This window comes from Anoplophora glabripennis, unplaced genomic scaffold, assembly GCF_000390285.2.
Source record: "Anoplophora glabripennis isolate ALB-LARVAE unplaced genomic scaffold, Agla_2.0 scaffold306, whole genome shotgun sequence".
Taxonomy (NCBI): Eukaryota; Metazoa; Arthropoda; class Insecta; order Coleoptera; family Cerambycidae; genus Anoplophora; species Anoplophora glabripennis.
In genome coordinates, this window is record NW_019417798.1 from 14,983 (window position 1) to 33,598 (window position 18,616).

The following is an 18,616-nucleotide window of genomic DNA, read 5'->3' on the forward strand; positions in this document are numbered from 1 at the left end:
TGTTCGCCTTGATTTATCCACATTCTGTCTGACCCTATTCCGCGGCAGACTACGGTCGTTCCGTCCGCGCAGACCGCCTCCTGTTTAACCCAGCCTTTAGACTGAATCATTTTAAAGGAAAATTATAAAAAATTAAAACAGACTTATTTAAAAAGTAAAATTTATTGTATATCTGTATAATAAAAAATAAAATATTTGTAAAAAAAATAATTTCATTTCTTAAACGGCAATTTCAAGTTTTGCATTTCTCGAACTTTGCTCTGAATTTGTTGCGTAATTATCAATCTATATTTTTCTCCTTGTCCCAATTCCTCCATTTCTTTTAACCAGTCTTCTCTATCCTTTATTTCTTGCATTACTGAAATTAAAAAACAACATAGTGTTGCATACATGCTAAAGTTCGTACCTTTTGTATGGTAGCTTTTTAAAAACGGTAATATTTCGGTCATTTCAAAGAATAAAATTTAATTTATGTAGTAACGAGCATTATAATTAATGTAATAAAGAACAAACAAATATACCGATAATAATTTTTAAGGGAACTGAATCCACATACGAGGAATATGTAACCTATATGTAACAAAGGTCCGCGGATCAACCGTACATCATAAAAACCAGGAGCGGATTGAGGATATTTATATATTACCTTTTAACTGGAAATTTTATTGAAATAGTATTAAAGGAAATAAAAGAAAAATAAAGGTTGCAAAAAAAAATCTGTTTCAACATCCAATCGGTATCCGAGTGAGGATCTTGTTACGATACGTGTCAAGATATCTGTACTTTTATACTTACTTGAATACTATTTTATATTAATCAAGGGAATGTAAAAAAAAAGAGTTGTCGTTTACTGACGTATGTCAATCATGCAAAAGTTTTGTAACATTGTTTAGCAGAAGAATAAATCTTATTTTGGTTTGCACAACGTTATATGCCCGTTTGCACGGTTTAGAATTTAAGCCAAGTTCAACTGAACTTGGTTCAATTTTAAATCTAGGATTTAATAATCAGCTTTTGCACCACTTACTGCCGATTGTAGATTAAATTAAACTGGGCTTTAGGAATACTGTTTAGGGATTTTATTATGCTGCTAACTTATGTCCAGTTATGTTCGGAAAAAAATAGAAGTCAAATTCTCAAACCAAAATTTTAATATGAGTACCATCAATGACATCTAACACTCTAGAAAATGATGCAATTTTATAGAACTCATGTTGCACACTAACTATTTCTTCTGGGTTTGGCATTTTTATGTATCTCTGATAAAGCCGAGCTATTGCAATTGATACTCGTACAATTATTCTGGACACTGTTGATATGTCCATCCCTGAAAAGTCTGCAATAGCAGACAAATTACCAGCACAAGCATAGAACCAATTGTTGGAGAGGAGATACACTTTTTTATTCCCAGAAATACAAAATCATGTTAAGAATAAAAGCTTTTTATAACTCCAAAATTCTGATTGCCAGTTGCATCGTGTTCATGCCGACGTGTTCGTAAAATTTACATATCATTTGGATATTCCAACTCCTCTTCAATTAAAGTTAGCAGATGTAATGTGGTCTCTTCTGTAAACCTAAATCTGTAGAAAAAAATCATATTGTCTAGATTATGAAATAGATGATTTCTAATATATCTAGAAAATCCAAAGTCTATAATTTCGTGAATATCAAAATCATCCAATACATCAAAGTCAGAATCTGAATCCATTTCAAAGTTCTCAATGATGTCTTAACACCACTCACTCATACACAGTCCACAGGAAAAGGAAGAAATGCATATTTAAAAAAATTATAACTAGCAGCTAAGTACTGTCAATAGTGTCAATTTATATTTTCTCATTAATCCAAGTTTAAGCGGTGAAATTTGAGGGTTTAAATTAATCCTAGATTAATACATAGATTTGAAACGGTGCAAACAAAATGTTATATTTTAATCCAAGTTCAGACATAATCCTGGATTAAACACTACGGTGCAAACGGGCATAGTGAACCTTCGTTGTTGGGATTCAGCGGGTAGCTGTTTGCGCCAACGCGAGTGAGTTGACAATACATAATATGAAACAAATGTGCTGTGAACACTCGATTAAAACTGTAAAACTGACTCTAGAGCCACTCATTCTCCGCACATCGTAAGTATTTGCAAATTCAATAAAGGGTGGGAGGAGAGAGGAAAGTAGAAGCCCATTGAATTTTAACTTTTATTTTTTAGTATTCAATAAATATATATTAATTCTATTCTTCAGGCGTTGTGATGCTACCGCAAAAAATCTATTTCTCATAATACCGTATGAAAATATAATACAACCCTGGAATGTACGATTTATTCACGGACCTTAGTAATAACATCGGTAATAACATACATATTAATATACTTACACTGATCAAACCTGTTAATTTCTACCTCATCGTCACCTTTATCTTTTCCCTTCAGCACCTTGGCCTTCCTAACTTTGATCTCTTTATTGTAAGCCATTTTGTCCTGTAACTTTTCCTTCTCCTTTTCTCTATCGACCTTTGGATGTATCGGATAATATTTGTCTCTTTCGTAAACCCCTGATTTGATGATCGTGTCCCTGGATCTCCTTTTGGAGGACCCTGGCCTTATGGTGACCAGAGGCACGTTCAATTTTGAGCCCGAGGAAATTTTTCTCGCTGAAGGAAGGGGCTCGCCGTTTCGAAGGTAGTAGTTGAGTTTGTTCCTTTGCATCATGGTCATCTTACTTTCGTCCATTAACACTGGAAAATTTATATATAGAGAGGACGATTTTTCATTTGCCATCATTGGCTTTCTCGTAGAAGATGTAACCGAAAAAAGTTGGATAAGTTAGAAAAGCAGATGTGTATGTATTTTTGAAGAACTATAAATTTTCTTTCAAATTGCTTTGAAAATAATAGATATATAATTTTGAGTAAGAAAAAAAATAAATCGCGAAACATTATGCATCTGGAAAATCCAGAAATGCAAAAATTCATTCAGTAACCGTAAGAAAAAAGTGCTTCGTGACGTTTCTACGAAAGTAGCAAGCTTATATCAGAATATTTCGAGAACTGAGTAAGCATCTTGAATCTTTTTTATATTCAAATGTATGGAGAGACGCAGCTTTTTCTAGTGCAACCTACTTTTTATCTCTTGACGACTTAACCGTCAGTGGTGGGAAATGTCCACCTTTTGCGTAGTGTCAATTTTTAAGCGACCTTTTATCGGTTATGCTGTATATTATACTCGTACGTCATTGAAAATTTATATTTGGTTATTGAATAGAAATTTGCTTTGCCTAGAATTTATTTAAAAATGTATTAGAGATCGATATGGTGACACAACTCTAGCCAATTCAAGTGAATATGAAAATAGGAAAATATGGAAAATTTAACAATGTATGGTGAGTCTAAACTTTCAAAGTGTAACAAATATTCGGTCGCGACCGCTGGGCGAAGGGATGGTCCGATCGGAATTTTGGTATAATTGTGTAGGTCTCTGCATCACTAAGCTAGCAATGGGTTGAAAAATGGTTAACCTTTACAATTTGGCTGTTTTTATAAGACTAAAAAGGAGTAAATAGTAAAGTTATAAATAACATAAAATTGTTAAAGACAAGAAAGCGAAAATTTGTAATAATTACTTGGTAGAGTATTGTTGACGTTTTTGGTGGTTCTTAGAGTTGTTTTGTGGTTCTGGGTGGAAATATCTATATACTTTATATGTTTACTATACTTTTGAAATACATGTCATGACAAAAATAACGTTGAGTTTATTTTGATAAGTTGTCTGTTAAGGTGTCACTTGTCGGTGTTTATATAAATTCATAAATAAAATCATTTATATTATTTAATGAACTGTTTTGTTTCCGTGTCAACAGTTTGCTGTAATTATTTTGAAATTTGAATCAAAACATCAATTAATATACATATGCAGAATAGTCATGTCGATCAAAACCTGTTAACATCAAAATATTTTTAATGATATGTGTGCAACAATCGATTTATTTTCAGAAGCGTTATTTAAATTTTGTTAATTTTTTTAATAAACTTAAATTCATTATTTGTATTTCGATTTGGTAAAGCTGTTATAAAGTAGTAAAGTAGTAGTAGTAAAGCAATATAGCTCTGTCAAAAGAAACAATAGACCTTTTTAGTGACGTCACATACACAAAATAATAGGCAACCCTATAGTACACATTGTCATGAAGAATTTCTCATTATTTTTACTAGATCGATTTTCGACCTTATGTACTTTGGACCAAAAAAAATAGCCTCTTTATCATGACCTTAAATATCGCGATATTCTAGTAGTAGGTACTAGAAATATTTAAGAAATTTCAAACCCCAAGTGACAAACTAAAAGAATTATAGAATTTATATTTTTAAATTTATAGAAGAATATTGACTTTTATGATAATTAATAAATTAAAATTATATCAATGTTACTGAGCATGCTCATTAAAGATAATTTAATGTAAGCGAAATAGCCTCGCAACAGGATACCATTCAAGAAAAGTTCGGTTCTGATTAAGAGTACGTCTACAATAAACCACTCGAAGAAAAGAAAAACAGTCGATAAACAGACTGACACAGCAGAGCACCAAGAAAAATAATAAAAAAAATACTTCGTAGAATTAGAAAATGCCAAGATTAAACAAAAGAAGAGGAAATACGCTAATGATGACAGCGATGATATATCAACAAGATCTCACCTGCGTATGAGGCTATTTTTCTCGAGCATGCGCATTAGTTTTTACTTAATTTAAAGAATTTTTTTACATCGATTTTTGTAAGTTTTAAATAACGAGCGTTCAAATAAAAACGTGGTCAAGTTGGTTCTGAAAATTTGGACGTAGGGCGTAGCGTATAGCAAATGAACTTAAACGTCATCTGTCAAAGCGCTATATCGCCGCTATCAATTTGAATATTTTCGTTTTAAAAAGCGTTTAAAATGGTGTTTTCTCAAGAACAAAAAGTGTTTATCATAGAGTCCTACTTTAGAAATGGACGCAAGATTGATGGAATATGGAAGTATTCTATTGAGGAATGTTTCATAGAATTTCAAAATCAATTTCCCGGCGTTGTTGAGTACAAAATTTTTCAAAGTGCAGTTCAGCGTTGTGTTAATGTTTTTCGTGAAACGGGCAGTGTAACAAGAAAAGAAGGAAGCGGCCGACCTAAAAAGCGGACTGAAGAATTAAAAGAAAATGTCCAACAAATAATGGAAAATGCGCCAAGAACTTCTGTACGTGTTTTATCACAAATGGTGGGAGTATCAGTCGGTACCTGCCACACAGTGTTAAAAAAAGATTTGCGTTTGTTCTCCTATCGTTTAACTTGTCAGCAAGAACTTCATGAAGTTGATTTTCCGCGACGGGCTGTATTTTGTGAATGGTTTTTAAACAACTACGGTGAACTTCATAATATCACCTTTTTTTCTGATGAAGCCTGGTTTCATTTAAGTGGTTACGTAAACTCACAGAATATGAGAATGTGGTCTTCTGAAAAACCAGATAACTTTTTTGTCGAGGGCCCTCTACACGCTCAAAAAATTGGAGTTTGGTGTGCTCTCAATCGAAGGAGGATTTATGGACCTATTTTTTTTAATGGTACTCTTACTGCGCAAAGGTATAGAGAAGAAATTATCGCTCCTTTTGTTAACCAGCTGGAAGAAAACGAAATTACAAACTTTTACTTTCAACAAGATGGCGCAAGGGCACATACGGCAGGCGAGACGATGAATATGTTGAGGGAAGTTTTCCAAAATCGACTAATAAGTCTCAATGCTGAACATGAATTTCCACCGAGGTCATGTGATATTACGCCGTGTGATTTCTTTTTGTGGCCTTACCTTAAAAACACTATTTTTGAACTGCCTATTCCTGATTTAAACCATCTGCAGGCTCGACTTATAGACAAGATTCGTGAAATTAACAATACCCCGAGCATCTTAGAAAATGTCTTTAATTCTTTGAGGAACAGGTGTGAAAAGTGCTTGGAACAAGGAGGGGGACACTTTCAGCAGCTGCTTTAATTTATTGTTATAACAAGGAGGGGGACACTTTCCGCAGCTCCTTTAATTGTTTGTTATTGTTATCACGATTATTCTTTAAAATAAAGTTATATAGTCATTAACGTTATTGAAACTGACAGCTGCTATACAGCTTGTTGAGAAATGAGGTTAAGTTGGTCGCTATAAGCTACTCCCTACGTCCAATGTGTCAGAGCCAACTTCGACCACGTTTTTATTTGAACGCTCGTTACATTAGTGTATCTATTTTACGAAACACATGTTGGCTGTTCTTAAATACTTCTAAATACTTGTAAATATAAGTTAATTTGAAATTATTCATTTCTGTAGTATCTATGTAAATTGTAAACAAAGGTCAGACTCGATCTATATAATTTCAACTATGGCAATTTGTTGCGGCTTGCTTAAATATGTGACGTCACACTAAAAGAGTCTAATATAATATATCACTCATTTCAGATTTTTCTCTGCGTATTGTGAATTTATCCAATTTATCTAATTTAATGCTCTTCAAATAAGAATTTAAGAATAAAAATAAGGAACCGACATTCAAATTTAACAAAATCATGAATAAGACAAAGATGATAATTTTTAGTAATTTTCGTAAGACTACAAGATCCTAGAGCATATACTACTGGAGCCTAGATAAATGATGTACTGGAGGCAGCATCTCAGTGGCTGAGAGTGTAACGGAGGTTTAGAGAGAGAGAGGTATAGGAGGGTATATGCTGTCTCTCTCTAGCAGCGACTGCATGTTCCTAGAGAGAGATAGCATATACGTTCCTATCAAAGACCTCAGAATGACTAGACAAGTAATTTCCTATGCATTGCAAAGGAATTATTTTGATTTTCCACAACTTTTGAGACATCCTGCTATTAAACAAGGATGAAGATTGTTCTTTGTTTACTAGGGAACTCTTAACCAGTGGCGTGTGTGTTAAAAAGGGTGATACATTTTAATATTTGTCTAATTTATATATACTTACCGATTTCACACCTAATTTGGTTTTAAAATAATATTAATGACTTCTTTTTTAATTAAATAGAACCATGTTTGTTTTACTCCAATAAATTTTACTTACTGCCGAAAAAAAGTAATACTAGTTACAACAATCTTTATTTTCTCAGTAACAATACACATCAATATGTTAAATAATACTAATTAATAAAAGTTTTTACCAGTTCAAATAGGAATCACAAAGTTACAGTTACAGTTGCATATAGTATGGTAGCTATACTATACTTGTATACAATAATATGCATATCAAGTAGGACAATTAAGTGATAAATGAAAGAGAAATAGTAAATGGGGTTATTACACATATTTTTAAGTTCTTTAATTCTTAAAACAGATTTATTGGATCTAATTTGTTATGGTGACAATTGCTACAAAGTGATCCCGAATTATGTGCAAAAAATTGTTTATACAATTTTAATAGGGGTCCTGTATTTTGACTAAACGAACTTGGGAACTCAGGAACTGCTGTGTCCTTAAGATAAACTCGGCCACCAGGTCTTATTAAGAAATCACTTGATGTGAAGTGATCTGAACATACAACACTATCTTTAGGACTATTTTCCTTTCCTATACAGCTCAAAATGCGAGAGAGCCAAACGTCTCGGCGTTCAACATTCGAAGGAATCCTAAAATCAAATTACCTAGGTATATTTCCTTTTAAATAATGTTGCCTTTGCAATTCATGTTACTTTTTATTTAACCGTAACACACAATTCACGTTTTAAAAAAATATTTTATATTTTCAATATTATTGCACTGAAAATTTTCTATTTCAAATTTTGTTTTAAACTACCGTCTGTTATCTGTTACGCCCATGGTAAATCTACCTACCTGTGAAAAGAGCGATTGCCTCCACTTTTAAAGCGAAATCTACATATAACACAATATTTTCCCATTGTCTATTCACAAAAACAATAAATTCTGCCAAAGAAACTAATAATCCACGGTAAACACAACGTTAAACTCAGTAAGCACGCAAAGAATTAATGGCGGCCGACAGTCGTAAACAATAATAAACATCTAGCATAGAGCAGGTACTGCGCGCGCACCTTACCACATGTCTTTAGCCAATAGGAGGCTGAGTTCTCAAAATATTTACAGTAGAACAAAACAAACCAAGACAATGCACTGTCTATCCTTTCTGAGGTCGTTGGTTCCTATACTCTCTCTCCCCCCTCTCTCTCTCTCTCTAAACCTCTGCTACATAAAATAAGAACAACTTCCATAAGTGTATAACTAAAAAAATATAGATTTTTTTAGTTATATAAGTACTAACATACCAAATTTAATTAAAATTTCAGAGTTATTTAAAAAAAAACTTGAAATCATATAACTTTGACTCCAGAAGCCCATGACATTTACTCAGAATATTATAACACCTTGTATAAAAGCCTATATATATTATACGTATATTTAGTAAACTTATACAAAATCCTAATCACCTCTTGCTTACATTCCCCTCTTCATGCTTTGTTTCTGTGTAGACCTCTGAACTTGGCAGTATGAAGGTTATATTTATTTATAAATTATAACTGGTGTACATTATGTTTTACAAATGAATAAAATTGTTCATAATGTTGTAAACGTTCAACGACAGTTGCAGAGTCAAATGCTGTTGAAATACCAAAGTCGTTTGAAGGAGAGTAAAAAGTGTCATGAATAATGGCAGCTTTAACCACTTATACAAAACTACCAACATTGTTGTAAATTGTGCTCTGTTCCTAAAACGAGGAGATAAACTAGGTACTTTCATAAAGACATTATAACCTTACACCCGTTACTCATTTACATGTCGCCAAATGAAATGACAAACGACATCGCAAAACGTAATATTTCAAAATAAGTAGGTACTTACATTTCAAAAATTTATGGGTCTCGGGGCTGTAGCTGACCTTGTGGGCATGCAAGATTCCCCCATGGGCCACATTGCGGCTGGGCCACTCCATTTCAAATTATTGTTAATATTTGATGTGTTAAAACCGAAAGGGTAGTCCTAATAGAACCCCAAATGAAATATTTGTCAGGTCTTTACCATGGCAACAGGAATAATGGAAAACAGTTTGGATGTTTTATAGAAGTCGAGAGAGTACGATGTGGAATCGATATCTTATATGGTAACGGACTACCTTTATCAACAAAACGATTTTGAAACAAGGTTAGACCAGTTGCTACAGGTTTTGAGTTGACAGAAATTCCGAAGTGCACAATATTTTGCAATAGCAGCAATGGCATTGTATGAGATTGTTTGGTAATTTTATTTCTGTCACGGTGATGACTATGCCCCTGTGCCTCTTCAACTTTAAAATATCTGTAACTTCGCTTAGTTTTTTCCCAAAGATGTAGCGTGAAAAAGAATCTACCATACATTTTTTAAGACCCCGTATAACATAAGTACACTCCAACAAAAGCACCACTGTGTTTTAGGTCATTTAAGCTCAGGTGGGAAGAAAATGATAACAAATTGGTCCCTTTAAATATTTTTAGTTCGAAACAAAGACCAAGGCGACCAGGCCCGGTCTGGNGATATCTTATATGGTAACGGACTACCTTTATCAACAAAACAATTTTGAAACAAGGTTAGACCAGTTGCTACAGGTTTTGAGTTGACAGAAATTCCAAAGTGCACAATATTTTGCACTTGACTAGTATTTTGCTAATAGATGAGAGGAAATAATATTCTGCATGAGAGCGGACCGAAAAAATTCGGGAAAAGGTCGGAAAACTCCGAAAAAACTTATTTAGCTTCACAGTTTCCTTCTACGTGCTATATTTTGCAGGGAAAAATAATTCCTTCCTTAAGATAACTATCAGCAGTAACGAAACAAAAAATTTTAATTTTAGACAATTTTACAGTGAAAAAGTATTCGTGTATTATTTCTATAGGTTATTGCGCGGTTTTGAAGTATCTAACATACTTTCCAGTATAAAGAGTTGACCTTTATATATATTTTATAGGAGCCTGCTCAATAAACCTTTCTATCACACCATTTAAGTTGAAACGTCTTTTCAGTATTTTGCTTTATATTATTATTATTTATTATTATTCATTTTTAACTTTACACAGTTTTCTGTAAGAATACCGTATATCAATAGCAGCAATGGCATTGTATGAGATTGTTTGGTAATTTTATTTCTGTCACGGTGATGACTATGCCCCTGTGCCTCTTCAACTTTAAAATATCTGTAACTTCGCTTAGTTTTTTCCCAAAGATGTAGCGTGAAAAAGAATCTACCATACATTTTTTAAGACCCCGTATAACATAAGTACACTCCAACAAAAGCACCACTGTGTTTTAGGTCATTTAAGCTCAGGTGGGAAGAAAATGATAACAAATTGGTCCCTTTAAATATTTTTAGTTCGAAACAAAGACCAAGGCGACCAGGCCCGGTCTGGCTCTTTCAGGGGCAGTCGGAAAAAATCGAAATCGGGGCCTATTTGGTTTTGTGTGTTATTAGGGTGCATATCGACTGTCCCAAGGAAAGCTGTCGTATCTCAAATTTGGTTATACCGAGATAATTGCATTTGAATAGTTGAGAAAATAATAATGTTCATTATTTTTTTTATTACAAGAGCTAAATCGTTCTTCTTTAACAAAGTAATTATTGTTCAGGTCATAATTAATTATTGATGATCTAAATAAAATAGTTTAGGATAAGAAAAAAATGGATTTTAAATGAGTTGCTACAGTTTTCGTCCACAAAATTTTTATTGAGAAAACTTGCTACATTAATAAGGTACAGAAAAATGAAAAGATAGAAAAATAATTGTTAATAATCAATAATGACAATAATGACAGGAAAATTTATTACGATTCAGAGTCAGAGTCATCTTCTTGGTCAATATTACTTTCTTCCTGGTGGTCAGTCTTACTAGCAGGACGAAGGGAGTTGTAAAATCCATTATACATCGGTGGTATCAAATTAGCCTTACACAGACCCAAAAGGCCGCTTAATTTTTCAATCAATTGGCAGCAAACCTTGATACAATCTTGAAAATTGATATTCTCCAAAATTATACCTACACAAAAAATACTTTATTGGGAGACTGGATCGCAATGGATTTCTCTGATTTTGATGATTTTTACAGCTTCTCCAGTAATATCTTTTTACCAATTTTGTTTCTTTACCATTGGTTTAAAAGTTACAAAATTTTCTTGAGACATTTATTTTACTTTGTACTGTGGCCAATTTCAAGAAAACGGTGTGTTATTTCCAAATCCAGTCATTGATGGATAAGCAAACATCGCAAAAACAAAACGATTACGGTCAGAATAAAGAATAACCTTTCGTATGCCATTTTCTTTAATACTTTTTAAAAAGATCCATAAACAACTTCCAATTTCATCCGGTCCTCTCTTCGATATTTGCTCAAGCCATACGTAGCAATAGCCTTAATTGCTGCCTAAATCATAAATTGTAAAGTTGTATGTTGCGATTTTACTTTTATAATAAAAATCAAAGCATGCTGTTATTAGAGATTTATCAATGTCTTTCAGATTTCGAACCGCGATTTTGTTTAAATTATGATTATTATAATCATCTTCCATTTTTTCTGTTCTCTTCTCAGGATCTGTATTCTTATAGGCACCACACACGGAACACTGATCTTTCTTTGGCTTAAAGAAAGTTATTATTAAATTTCGGATTAAGTTAAGAGTATCCCTGTATTGTCTGAGTGTAGCTACTGCATCCCATTTTTTGTTGTTTTGTATATTCTAAATAGGTACCTACATTCTGTGCATTCGTGAAATACTCAAACCTTGTTCCAAGTACATTCGTTTTGAAAAAAAGTTTTATGTGTTCCATTTTCCATAACGTTTTTTATTAGAGCATCCGGGTTCATATGCAGTCTAGTATTGTGTTTTCCTCTTCTGTCCCGTTCTACAATACCACCTTCACCAATTTTTTGCAAAGCGGCGCTTACAACTGTTTCAGAAATTGCAAGCGTATTTAAGAACATCGTTTTGCAAATTTGTTTCTCATTATTGTCAATGACAAACTTATCATGATTGCGAAAAAAATTCCTTCTGGAATATTTATTATGTACAGTACCTAACCTGCTCTTTTTCTCATGTAGTACCTAACCTGCTCTTTTTCTCGTGTCACGCACCTTACAAGAAAATCCCACTGCCGAGTATGATCTCCAAGGTTCCAAAATTCGTCAAAAATGACTTTTCTAGCTTCTTCATTTATTTTTTTGTTGCATTTAAACCTATCGACCCGGGATACAGGATACAGGAAATCAATAATAGTTTGGACATAAAAACATTAAAAAATTTGAAAGCTCTCGGTTATTTTTTATATTCTCATTTTTTCTTCCGAGCACATAGCAAAACGGCTATAGGGTAAAGGGTTATTATAAGGTTAAAAGACTTACAGTTTGGGAGTTATTAATTTTACTCGTTTTTCCTCCAGGCCCACGGCCTATAGATAAAGGAGTAATTAGTTTAAAGAGCTTATGTTTTGAAATATATATTTATTTCTCTCTTTCTTTTCTGTAGGTACACTGTTTATAGGGGTAAAGGGCAAAATAATAAAACTTGTGTTATTTTTTTGAGTTGGGAAAATCCCATTTCTACAAAAGATTCAAATTTCATTTTTATGTTCTTTACAAAAAATTTTCTTATACTTTTGGAGCCTCGTTAGTCGTTTGGGGGCCTATCTGCCAAAATAAGTCGGGTTTTGCCGACTGCCCGAGCTGGCCAGACCGGGCCTGGAGGCGACAGAATGTTGGAGAATTAATGAAAAATGGAATGATTTACGTCGCTACTAGAGGATTGATACACGAAAGAAAGTTTTAGTCTAAAAGGTAGGTTTGCCAGATGTCTGCAATTATGATTACTAAATCAGACAATTCGATGGATATCTAAATGATTGTAAGTTTAGAAGAGTTACAATTTAGTCAAGATGAAATAGTCATATTTATAAAGGATACATCTAATAATAAACCTCTAACTTTTATTATTGGCAGTAAATTGAAAAATATTATTAAATATGATTGAAATTTATAGAAAATAGACCGCTCTTATACCTATAGGAAAATTCCAAGCGGAATTGATAGATATCTTGGGTTGCCCGATCCACAGTGGTTAAAGAGTCATAATTTTAGGCAGTCATCTGCAACCATGCATACAGATGTAGGAGGAGAGGCATTAAAATTGGATGCTGGCACAATCTTACCTATAAGATCTTTTATTGCACAATCTCGATATAAGGGTCATCTTTAACACAGGAAGTTGTATAAAAAACTGTACGTTTTAACACGATTATAGATAAAAACGTGATCAAATTAGTTTTTTTTGCATAAAAATAAACTGATTTAGATCAAAAATATGACTCATTTGTTTCTGGAAGTCCTGTATAAAGGAATAGAAGAAAACTAATAATTTTCCTTTTATAGACTATCCGAACTTGCAAACACGTAGTTACATCTGCCTGAGGAAAGTGTACAATATCCGATAAAACTAATTTAAAGTCCATTTCAGTACGCCCCAAGGATTTGCATAAAATCCTTGAGTACGCCCTACATGTTTAACGGTTCTATTTTTAAACTTCCGCCGAGTTTTTGATTTTCAACTAACACAAGAATTATTTATCATTGCTTTAGGAGAGTTCGACAGTTAAAAAAAGTTTTACCTTTAAACTTTCAATTGATATCCCGGCATGTAGTAGCATAATATTAGTAAATATGCTACGCATTTCGTGTTGTGGCGCTGATTGAAAATATGTAATTTTTTTAACTTTTATTATAATACATTTCACATATACAGGGTGCTTACTAAATAATGAACCATACTTTAAGGCTAGCTTCCTTGGACCCGAGAAAGTAGATTTTTTATTTCACTTTTTTACGAAATTTATTTATTATTTGAGAAATCTTTATTCAAATTTTGGAAAATTAGGTTTTTTGTATTATAAATACGAATATCTGCTTGTTTTGTTGCGATAAATATACAGGGCGTTCTGAGCGTGCTTACCACTACATTGTTCCCTTTAGATTTTTTATGATCGATATTTTTGGAAAATGATAAGTTATTTTAAAACAGCATTCGATTTGATTTAAAAAAGGTATCCTTGTTGCATGCCGCTGAAATGCACCGTTTTACTTAAAGTAACGTTTAAATTTATTGCTGCAAATTACCTACTCTAAAATTTCTCAACTTACGACTATTATTGGTCTAGTAGATAACTGTCCTTATAGTGTCAAATCCTGTGGAAATTCTGATATATTTGTACAATGCCACGACACAGCTCACATAAAGGATGTCCTCGGTCTCACCATGGATATTTAAAATTAAATATAGTTCGTAGTCTGCTATAAGCTAAAAACCAATCAGAATCGCGCTCGCGCATTGTATACATACCAGTGTACTTACCTTATAGCATATACTACTGGAGACAGCGTCTTAGTGGCCAAGAGTGTAGTGGAGGTTTAGAGAGAGAGAGGTATAGGAGGTAATCTTCTATCTCTCTCTAGCAGCACGCGATTCTATGTTGCTAGAGAGAGATAGCATAGATAGTGGTAACTCCTATACCACACTCTCTCTCTAATCCTCGGCCCACTGGGACGCTGCCTCCAGTAGCATATGCTCTAAGGTACTTACTGATTGGACAACTCAAACCAAACGCATCCGTTTTCTTATGTTCTGTGATCTATGCCAGTGGGTGTCTTACTCTGTAATCTGTGATACTGTAGGCAAGTTCGGTATTAACATCTAGACGCTCCAGATGTGTTTTGTTCTTTTCTAATTGTAGGAGATAAAAAGACAAAGAGCTACATCTAGAGCCTCTAGATATCAATACCAAACTTGCCTTGTGATTGATTTGAGGTTTATGGAGCACACCCAGTAAACGTATACAATGTATATCTGGTTGCATAATGAACAACCCAATATTTATTAAGAATTTTTGAAAACTAATACACTCTGTGATGTGAATTTAGTACTAAATAAATACGTCAGAAACATCAAATAACGAAATAACACTGCGAAAAAGGAGTAGAAAGGACACGGCGGATGTTATTAATTCTATTATTGATTAATGTATTGGTGCGAAATTAATGAAAAAAGACGTTTCTAGTGAATATTTCCTTCTAACAATGAAAAATAAGTGTAACAACTCATAAATAGGATAAATTCGTACTGTGAAAGTGGAAAAAGTGTAATTCCTTGGTACGGTAAAAACTACAAAACTGGACGTTGGCTGGGGTAACAGGTGAACCGGCGAAATCGGCGGCGGCCATCTAAGGACCAAGTAATTGTGTGTGTGACTGTAAGTACGCTATATTTCTTATAATTATGGTGAAATAATTATTAAGACGTACTGACTAAATGACTAAATCTAGTTAAAACTTGTTGATTACGTGGCGAAAAGCTTATCAAGCCAGCGGTGTACTGAAGAGCATAGAAAAAATAATATACAAGATGGAACGAAATCTCCCTAAATAATCCACTAAACCATTACCACAGCGCCTCTGGTGATTTGGAAGCCTAACTAATGCATAATGTAGACAACCGCAGATATGTATATGTACATTTGGTTGCCTAATTTAAGTGCAGTATTTATTGTTGCCCATGGGTATTATTATTAAATATTTTTCCTTTGTATTTAAAAGTTTAAATATATATTAAAGTAAAGAAATCTACCTTGTTTAAATTGTCCATACTTTAATATATATATTTAAACTTTTAAATATAAAGGAAAAGCATAAACATACCAGAACCCCATTTGTTTAAAGGAATAAAAAAATATTTTATGAAATACAAAACAATTTATTATATAAACTAGAAATGGTTCATTACAACGGAAAGGACATATTTAATACTAAGACTTACTTATCTAAATTATTCTGAGTAAAAATATGTTATGTACTACCAATTTTCTTATATTTACATAACTTAACAAATTCATAAGATTGTTCCAACAGCTGCAGGCCATTTTCAAATTGTCGGAACTCAAAATGAAGTTATTTTATGGCCAGAGATTAATCATAAAGAATATAATTATGTCCAAGCCATGCAATCTTTATTTATTAATTAATATAATTAACTGATTGAAATAACAATTTTACGAGTACCAAGTAAAATGCAGAGAAACTACTGTTGTTTATCTACTAATATCTCTAGATATTAAATTGTATCAGCTTATATATTAACAAATCCGATAAAAAGTATTATTTCACTTCAAAATGTTAGTNAAGACAGACAATTACTGTGGATAGAATCAGTTCGAAAATTATGTAAATCAGACTTTGCTCCGACAAACACAGATCATTATTTTTGTGAAGACCATTTTGAGTTAAAATGTTTTAAAAGCAGTGATAGGAATAGTCTCAACAGAAATGCTGTGCCGACATTATTTTTAAGATCAACTACAAGTTCATATATTAATTGTAATAATATCACCTTGGAATCCTCGGATAGTATCTAATATTCAGCAAAACAATTTGTTAGCGTAACATTACAGAATTTTCAGAGTACAAGCTACCAAACTTCAATTTCGGATGATTTTTCACCTCCACCTTTTAAAAAACCGAAATACATATATTCAAAATTGTTATTTCCTACAAGCGCTACTACCATTACTGAGGTTACTGATAGCAAGTTGAATGAAGCGGAATCAAATACCGGTCATGTAAGTACCTCACTTGATACCTCATTTTGTCAAAGCTGCACATCTTTTCAGTAAAATAATAAACAAAGAACATTTTTAAAAACTATGAATGTTAAGAGAATATCTCAACTTTCAGATAAACATAAAAAAAATATATTATCTAGATTGTCAACAGAAAATTCAGATTTTGAAATTAAAAAGGAAACTATTAAAATGTAAAAGTTATTTGGCTCATGTTCGTAGTATCATCTATTCTAATTTATTTGCAAAATTAAGTCGACATCTTGATCCAGCAGGAGTAAAATTTATTGAGTCACAAATTAAAAATTGTGAAAAAAAATGACCTATCTATAATTCAGAAAATAAAGCACTTGCTTTAGCGATTTACAAACGTGGGTCACGGTGCTACAGGTTTTTACAAAAAATCTTGTGCTGCCCTCTAAATCTTCCATAAGGAAATATTTAGGCCAAATACCTTTAAATGTTGGGATAAATGAAAAGTTGTTAGGTAAATTATCAGAACATGTTAGTAAAATGATTACAAGAGATAAAGTTAGCTCTGTTTGTTGGTCTAAATTATGACACTTATAAAGATCAAGTAACGGTATATGTCGATCTTGGGCCCCGGATAGACAAAATGAGGTAGCAAATCATGCTCTAGTGTTTTTGGTACAAGATATTAGTAAACATTGGAAGCAACCTATCGTGAATTATTACACAAAAGATGTTATTAAAACAAAGGACCTACAAATTTTGTTAACTGAAATAATTTCAGCATTGCAGTGTTGTGGATTTAAAATAATTTGTACAATTTGTGATCAAGGTTCCACTAACAGATCAGCTATCACACAGTTAGTTTCTGAGTCATCAAATAAATCCACTTTTAATGTTAATGGCGAGGAAATTATTCCCATTTTTGACTTCCTCATTTTCTTAAAAAGACCAGAAAAGCTTTATATATTATAATAAAATAATATTAAATTTTCGCATAATAATAATAATAATAATAATCTTTATTGCCCAACAGATAACATCCACTTATAGGACAAATTGTTTACAGAAAAGTTAAATGCTTAACACGTATATATATAAGACACATCGAATGAAGTACGCAGAAGGCTAGTAATATTGTATGTGCATACGATACCCAGAAAAAGAACATATAATATTCTTATATAGAATTAAACCTAAATCAAATCACCATATCTTATACCAACAGTTTCAACTATCTGATTGAGGCTGCTAAAATTAAGATCACACAAATCTGATATTTTATTGAAATTTCGGCACATAATATGTACTGGGGACATCATGAGACACTGCGACCTTGCTCTAGCACAAATAAATGTATAGTTCTGACGAGAGTTTATACGAGGAATACAAAAACAAAACTGGCACAATAGGGATGGACATTCTAGATTATTGTGAAATAAATTATATAAAACTTTTATACTTGCTAGAACTCTACGAAACTCCAGAGAAGGAATATTGAATCTGTTAAGTAGAGTAGATTGGTTATAGCCTCTCTCCGGATAAAAGCCATCTATTTTGAGTGACATAAATTTCAAAAATTTCCTTTGTACATTTTCCAATGACAGCTTCAGATAGTTGTAACGTGGGTACCATACCAATGAACAATATTCAAGCTTAGATCTTACGTATGAGTTATACAGAGACTTAAATGCAATTTCATTTGAAAATAACTGACAGTTGCGCACGATACAGCCTAACATTTTTAAAGCAGATGAAGTAATATCATTTATATGTTTAGAGAAAGTAAGTTGTGAGTCAAACAAGACACCCAAGTCTTTTATGGAGTCCACCCTGTTAAGTACCTCAGAATTAATTTTGTAATGATATGTTACTGGATGCAATTTACGAGTGTAAGTTACGACCTTGCATTTCATTATATTTAATTCCAGACAATTACTAGTGCACCAGTCGTTTAATAAATCTAATTGGTCTTGTAACTT

The 18,616-nt window shown here is 32.7% G+C and overlaps 2 protein-coding genes across 2 annotated transcripts in view; one reads left to right on the forward strand and one right to left on the reverse strand.

Moving 5' to 3' along the window:
* Positions 1–212: 212 nt before the first annotated feature.
* LOC108909257 (UPF0193 protein EVG1 homolog) lies at positions 213–9,049 on the reverse strand. The gene is made up of 3 exons (XM_018713529.1): positions 8,887–9,049; positions 2,380–2,739; positions 213–358 (listed from the first exon to the last, which is right to left on the reverse strand). Exons 1-3 carry the CDS (start codon positions 8,975–8,977, stop codon positions 213–215), a joined length of 597 nt encoding a protein of 198 aa, XP_018569045.1. The 5' UTR covers positions 8,978–9,049.
* Positions 9,050–15,004: 5,955 nt separating this feature from the next.
* The window catches only part of LOC108909267, a 9,450-nt gene continuing 5,838 nt past the window's right edge, over positions 15,005–18,616 (forward strand). The window contains exon 1 of the mRNA XM_018713556.2: positions 15,005–15,302. The gene's annotated coding sequence lies outside the window, so the exon portion shown is untranslated. The remainder of the gene's footprint in view (positions 15,303–18,616) is intronic.

Excerpts from the sequence above, each read along its gene's own strand:
- LOC108909257 (XM_018713529.1), bottom strand. The coding sequence starts at position 8,977 with ATGGAGTGGCCCAGCCGCAATGTGGCCCATGGGGGAATCTTGCATGCC. Across the intron at positions 2,740-8,886 it reads GACCCATAAATTTTTGAAAT|TGTTAATGGACGAAAGTAAG; the intron begins GTAAGTACCTAC and ends TAAATTTTCCAG. Across the intron at positions 359-2,379 it reads AATTAACAGGTTTGATCAGT|TAATGCAAGAAATAAAGGAT; the intron begins GTAAGTATATTA and ends TTTTAATTTCAG.